We start from the raw sequence: 7,535 nt of genomic DNA on the forward strand, positions 1-7,535 counted from the left end.
TGCACTCTCTAAGAGCCCATCCGGAACTGGGGCTAGTGATGACACAACAGCCTAGCCATGCAGAATCATTAATAATAATTTGCTGAGAAGTTATTAAGTGCTGTGTGTGCTCCTGGACACTTGGGGAAATTGGGCTCAATATTTATCAAATTTACATCTGTCCCTCAAGGGTATGAAATGTAGTAAAGAAAGCTATGAGGACAATTCAATACAAATTCAATTCAAAATTAAGGGAATGTCATAGCCAGTGTTTCATTCAACATTTTGTGTGATGTTCTGGAGAAAAAAAACCAATCCCATTTATCGGGAATTACCAAAAAGTTTTCCTGAATGTGTGATTTGAATGAAGCCTAAATACAAAGCACCTATAAATAAAAAATAAGAATAAGCCAACTTAAACAAGTAACAGAGGCAAGAAAGCAAAACGCTCCTCATTCCTGTGGTGTGGGAGACACATCTTCAGAGCAGCACGGCCAGCAGGTCTTGGCTTCTCAAATGAAACACTTTGAAATGTGTCAAAAGTTTGAACTATGCAGTAGCCAGGAATAAAAAAATTTATTAGGGGAGTAATGTTAAATACATTTTATAGATAAGAAGATTAATCTGCCATTTGGGGACGATGTGGTGAAGAAATACAGGATAGACGTTCACGGAGTGACTTGGAGTGGAGGAATCCTCTAGAAAGACTGTGGTTTTCTCCAAGGGAGAAAAGACTCTCAGAAAAGTACTGAAGGGTAAATAGACTATTCTACCTTGGAATGGGTAAACGCAGAGATGGAAAAGATATGTCAGAATTTGACTTTGGAGCAGAATGAAAATACAGAAGAAATGGCCACTGTGATAAGCGTATAAGGTGGTAGAATTTATGTCTCTTTCTATAAAATAATAAGGCAAACACCACAGAGAAAATATTATGGAAAAAACTAAGATGGGGAGTTCGGAAGTACAGAGAATGAAACACCAGCAAGCATTACACGAACTACAGACAACGTTCAGGAGCTAATGTTGTCCCTGTAGAAAGATTTCCCTGAGAGCGTGTGGCTCAAGTGAACCTAAGGGATTAGTGCCATCGTGCCCAAGGTTCCAAACTCGAGCCCCGTGGATGGACTGAAGACAAGAGTACAACTCCGTCAAGAAACTTAAGAACTTTGGGGCTGTGTTAGCAGAACTACTGCAGAAGACAAGTCTGATACACAACAGCTTGGTTTCGCGTTTTCATTTCTTGGGGAAAAAAAAAAGGAAGGAGGCAGGATGGCAGGTTCGGAAGTAAAAGCCGGAAGCGCATGCAGCGCGGCTGTCGGTCTGCCGTGCTTCTGCTAACGCGTGAGGACTTCTTTCTCATCCCTGTCTGGGACTGACTTCCGGTTACCTCCGGTTACATAGCCTCCATGGAGTGTGTAAATGAGACTGTGGTCCAGGAGTTCATCTTCCTGGGCTTCTCGTCTCTGGCCGAGCTACAACTGCTGCTCTTCGTCGTTTTCTTGCTCCTCTACCTGTTTACTCTGAGCACCAATGCGGTGATTGTTTCCACCATCGTGCTGGACAGAGCCCTGCACACCCCCATGTACTTCTTCCTTTCCGTCCTCTCCTGTTCGGAGACCTGCTACACCTTTGTCATCGTGCCCAAGATGCTGGTTGACCTGCTGTCTCGGAAAAAGAGCATCTCCTTCCTTGGCTGTGCTGTCCAAATGTTCACCTTCCTCTTCCTCGGCTGCTCCCACTCCTTCCTCCTGGCAGCGATGGGTTACGATCGCTACGTGGCCATTTGCCACCCTCTGCGCTACACGGTGATCATGGGGCACAGGGTGTGCGTGGGGCTCGTAGCTGCTGCCTGTGTCTGTGGCTTCACTGTGGCACAGACAATCACGTCCTTGGTGTTTCGCCTGCCCTTCCACTCTGCCAATCAACTCCATCACTTTTTCTGTGACATCTCCCCCGTTCTCAAATTGGCTTCGCACCGCTCCCACTTCAGTCAGATTGTCATCTTCCTGCTCTGCGCGCTGGTCCTGGTTGTCCCTCTGTTGCTAATCTTGGTGTCGTATATACACATTATTTCTGCCATCCTCCAATTTCCCTCCACCCTGAGCAAGTACAAAGCGTTCTCCACCTGCGCCTCTCACCTCATTGTCGTTATAGTCCATTACGGATGTGCCTCTTTTATCTACCTGAGGCCCAAGTCCGGCTACTCTTCCAGCCAGGATGCGCTGATATCAGTGTCCTACACTATCCTAACTCCGTTATTCAACCCAGTTATCTACAGCTTGAGAAACAAAGACTTCAAAGCAGCTCTTCATAGAGTTAGAGGAAGAGCAGTTACCCTAAGACAACGTTAATCCTGCTTTCCGTTCCCCCCCCCAAGTAACTATTAATAGACCAAGAGGGAAATTCTCAAAAATGAAAATAACTAAGCAAATGAGCATCATGTTCAGAAATGGAGAAATTTTTCCCCTCACTTCCAATATAAAATTCAGGTGCACACAGTTTCTTGCCTTGATAACGTGAGTTATTGTCCACTAAGGAATATTGCACGAACCTATCTCTGTTCTAGGAGCCAGATTGTGACGATCTCAGCTGTCAACTCAAACAGGATCTAGAATCAGCTAAGATACATAGTTCAGGGCAGATGTGAGAAAGCATCTCCAGAAGGGATTTAGCTAATGGGAGATTTTCCCTCAAAGTGAACAGGCCTTTCAACGTGTGGCCCAGATGTAAAGAGATCCAAGGAAAAGGCGTTATTAGCCTGCCTGCTTTCCCACATCGCACCTGTGGAAGTCATGCTGTTGTTGCCATGGCTGCCACCACTGCCATCCTTTGATGGCTTCTTGAGAATCCCAACATGGACAGAAAACAAGTGACTCTCTGGAACCTTCCAGGCCTTTAGCACAGGCTTTTGACAGCTAAGAAATCAGCTTCTGGAATGATCATCTGTGATGTCCTCAGCCTCTGCAACAGGAAAATAGCCATTACTGGACTACCCAGGCAGTCCCTACTGTGAGGGCCTTTCTAGTAGCTCTGTTCCTCCAGTGAGCCTGTCTACTGCATGTAGGAGGCTCTTTTTTTTTTTTTTTCTTTCCCCTAGGTTGTGTTCATTCTGAGTAATTTCTGAATTGCATTATTTCAATATAATTAGGTTACAATTTTAATGAGATAATTGGACAACTACCGAGACAAAGTTTGATGTCTCTGATATAGCTAAGTAACGCTCTTGTGAGGAAGTCACAGAGTATCTAGTTTCATGTCCCTTTTTCAATTATAATCATTCTTTAAGTTTTTATTCATATATACTGTATGCTGATAATACCACTGTATCTAGTGAATAAGACTATCTTTTCTAAATTTTACATACTGGGATGCCTATTTTATTCAACATTCACCACATGGAAAACTCTTTATAAAGAGTCACCAGTGTCTGATCCCCACGTGACTCGGGAGTCCACATATGTGTGCTTGGGACCAGATCTAGAGAAAGATGTTCTGTTTGTCTCTGTGTGAAGGACTGGGAAGCAAAGGGAACACTGCGACATGGATGTCTGCTTATGTTTCCTCCCGTGATCTGCGTGTGAGTAAAGGTTTCGGGATTCATTTTTTTTTTTCTTCCTGTTTTGCTTTTCTTTCTTCTACAAATTACTTCTTAGATGATGAAGACTAGTGGCAGATACCTTCCAGGTAATGAAGTAAGAGAAAAGAGAGATTTCCTTCCGGAAGCTTGTTTCACAGAGGAAAGTCTGTCTGCGAACAATGTTTATCTACTTCCGTTCCTTCGTATCTTTAACGCTTGAGACATCATGAAGGTGGGGCTTGAAGAAAATGAATACTGAATATCAAGTCTTTTCTTGGTAACTAGCTATCCTTCCTCTGAGTGCCACCAGGTCTCCCCATCCTGAGAGCATATATAGGGGGAGGAGGTCTCCCTCAGTCACAGACATAGGGGAGGGGAGAAGGGGAGAAATGGGAGGGAGGGAAGAATGGGAGGAAACAGGGGAAGGGCTAACAATCGAGATGTAATATGAATAAATTAATAAAAAAAACAAAAAACAAAAAACAAAAAAACAAAAAGAAAATGAATACTGAAGCAAACACCATTTAATTTTTGTAGCCATGCAATTATTTTTTTTTCTTTTGCATAATACTTACCTCCATCTTCTGGCCTATCAAGCTGTCTTATGAAAAGAAAATGGACTTATAAGCCCTAATATGAATGTATTTAATATGCCAATAGCTTATGGTTACCCTGCATGCTATTTCTTTAAAATGTTGCTTCATGGGCTGGAGAGATGGCTCGGAGGTTGAGATCACTGTCTGCTCTTCCAAAGATCCTGAGCTCAGTTCCCAGCAACCACATAGTGGTTCACAACCATCTGTAATGAGATCTGGTGCCCTCTTTCTGGTCTCAGTTGTACATGCAGGCAAAACACTGTATACATAATAAAATCTTTTTAAAAACACAAGAAACATATAGAAAAAAACGTTGCCTCATTATGGTGCACATCTTGTAGATGAAAAACTGATACTAAGAGAACTAAAATGATTTCCCTGCTGATAGGTAGAAGAAGTGGTGTTGACCACATACCTAATGCTTAACAGCACCCTCCCTTAACCCTTCCTAATACTGATTGCTTTTGTTAAAAGAGAAGAGAGCACATAAATACTCAACCTTAACTGTAGAAGACTAAGATCTGTAGAAAACACCTCAGCCTTTGGTAAATAGCCTTCAAATATTGTTATTTTCCAAGAATAATGTACACTATTTTTGTTTTTGTTTGTTTATTTATTTCCAAGACAGGGTTTCTCTGTGTAGTCATGACTATCCTGGACTCACTTTGTAGATCAGGTTGGCCTTGAACTCATAGAGATCTTCCTGCCCCTGCCTTCCTGAGTGCTGGGATAATAAGCATGTACCCCAGCGCCTGGCTTAGTGTACACTATTGACTTTGAGTCAGATTACAGGGGATTAACAAGCAGAAAGGTCGTTGTGTATCAGAAGGTCATGAGTGTAAAAGTCAACAAGATGGCTCGGTGGGCAAACGTGAGCTGTCAAGCCTGAACACCTGAGTCTGAGCCTAGAACAAGTATAGTGGGAGGAGAAAATTAACTCTGGAGAGCTATCATTGACCTCCACATGCATGCAATGACTTGGGCACACCAACACACATGTGGCACACACACACACACACACAATTATAGAAAACAAACCATGCTCCCCAAAGTCAAACAAACAAAAGGCTCATGAATATTAAGTTGCATTTTCAGACATTTGATCCTTCCTCTTGTTTGCCCATATGACTAAAGAATTAAATACAGTCTAGAGAGACAGTTCAGTGGTTAAGAGCACTGTCTTATCTTACAGAGGTCAGGAGTTCGATTCCCAGCAACCATGTGGCGGCTCAGAACCATTCATACATTGGCATTTGATGCTCTCTTCTGGCATGCAGGCATACATGCAGATATAACATTCATATACAATAAATAAACAAATAAATAAATAAATAAGCCTTGGTCTCTTAAGTTTTAAACTGAACTTCTTGGTCATTCCAGACACACACATACACACATCCTGTGTGTGGTTAAGTGGTGTGTTGGATAATTTTATGTCAACTTGACACAAAGTCATCTGAGAGGAGAGAGCCCCAATTAAAACCCAATTTTAAAAGATCAGGTTGTAGGCAGGCTTGTAAGGGGTTAATTAGTGAGGCACAGTATGTTATGGGTGGTGCCATCCCTGGGCACTATAGTCCTGGATTCTATAAAAAGCATGCTGAGCAAGCCAGGGGAGTAACCGAGTAAGCAGCACCCCTCCGTGGCCTCTGCATCAGCTCCTGCCTCCAGGTTCCTGCCACTTGAGTTCCTGCCCTGACTTCTTTTGCTGATGAGCAGCGATATGGAAGTGTGAGCCAAATAAACCCTTTCCTCCTCACTTGCTTTTTGGTCATGGTGTTTCATTACAGCAATAAAAACCCTAACTAAGACAGGTGATCTTTGCCTCTAGGATTAGCCAAGATGAAAAAAAAAAAAAAAAAAAAAAAGGTAATTAATACTTTGTGTGCATACTTACAAAGGAATTTGTCTATTATAGGCTTTTTTCTTTTTTAACTAAATGATTCATGGTGTGGTCCTTTGTGGTTCTTTTAGAATCCTTGTTATTTTCTCTTCCTTATTCTGTATTTACCTCTACCTTCTCCATAAAGAACCCCTGTTTCATCTACCTCATAAGATCAACTGTACCCCACTACTCCCCCTATTGCTCCCCAACTCTCCTATGCAGGCAACGGCCACATTTTACATACTTGGTTTCCGCAGTTGCCCCAAGCTATGTACTCACAGCTGAAGGTTTGGAGCTAGGAGCTTCAGATGAGCAGGACCATGCAATATCAGTCTTTGCCTCGCTCACTGTTTTATCCATTCACCAGTGGTAGGACATTTAGGTTGCTTCCGCTTTCTAGATATGGAGACCACATCAGCGAGAGACATGGCTTTTGAGCAAGTAGCAGTGGAGTAGGATGTCAAAACTTTTGGTCACACACTGTGAAGTGGTATAGCTGGGTCACATGTTTGGCTTTTTGAAGTTTTTCTATCCTGATCTAAGATGGCTGCGCTAGTTTGCAATCCCATCCCCAGTGAACAGATACTCCCTTTTCCCCGCATCCCTCACCCCAGCATCTGTTGTTGCTTGTTCTATTGGTCTTCGCCCCTTCTGTATGCGGTAAGATGAAATCTCAAACCTGTTTTGATTTGCATTTTACTGATTATGAAGAATGATACAGGTGGTTTTTTTTTCCCTTCTTCCTCATTGAGAATGTTCTATTCAGCTGGGCATGGTGGCGCACAACTTTAATACCAGCACTTGGGGAGGCAAAGACAGACAGACCACTGTGAATTTCAGGCCAGCCTGGTCTACAAAGAGAGTCCAGGACAATCAAGGCTACACAGAGAAACCCTGTCTTGAAAAATGGGGAGGGGGAAGGAAAGAGGGAAAGAGGGAGGGAGGGAGGGAGGGAGGGAGAGAAGGCAAGCTGTCTATTCAGGACTTTGGCTCATTTTTCAAATGTGTGTTATTATTATTGACTCTGTTTTCTGAGTTCTTTGTGTCTTTGCGATGCCAATCTTCTGTCAATGCTCAGCTGACAAGGACTCCAGGCCATTCTGTGGGCTCCCCCTTCACCTGATGCACGGTTTCTTCATCTGTCCTGAAACTTTTTTAGTTTTATAAAGTTCCACTTGCCATTTATTGGCCTTAACTCTACTGCAAATGGACTCCTACTTAGAACGTTCCTGTTGGGAACTCCCGTTGTTTCCTTCCAGCGATTTCAGTGTGTCCTACTTTTAGGGCTTGGTCCATTTGGAGTTAGTTTCTGTACAAGTTGACAGACAGAGGCCTAATTTCATTCTTGAGCATGTAGACATCAATTTCCAGGCACAACTTAGTGAAGATGCTTTCTTTTCTCCAGATTATGTTTTTTGACATCGTTATCAAATATTTAATGGCTGAAGTAACATGTGTTCATGTTTGGATCTTTGATTCTGTTCCGTTGGTGTAC

The 7,535-nt window shown here is 42.8% G+C and overlaps 1 protein-coding gene across 1 annotated transcript; it reads left to right on the forward strand.

Annotated features, from left to right (window-relative positions):
* The first annotated feature begins 1,385 nt into the window (after positions 1-1,385).
* Positions 1,386-2,333, forward strand: LOC127209642 (olfactory receptor 10K2-like). Its single transcript, XM_051169324.1, has one exon. It carries the CDS (start codon positions 1,389-1,391, stop codon positions 2,331-2,333), a length of 945 nt encoding a protein of 314 aa, XP_051025281.1. The 5' UTR covers positions 1,386-1,388.
* The last annotated feature ends 5,202 nt before the right edge of the window (positions 2,334-7,535 follow it).

Source organism: Acomys russatus, chromosome 26, assembly GCF_903995435.1.
Source record: "Acomys russatus chromosome 26, mAcoRus1.1, whole genome shotgun sequence".
Taxonomy (NCBI): domain Eukaryota; kingdom Metazoa; phylum Chordata; class Mammalia; order Rodentia; family Muridae; genus Acomys; species Acomys russatus.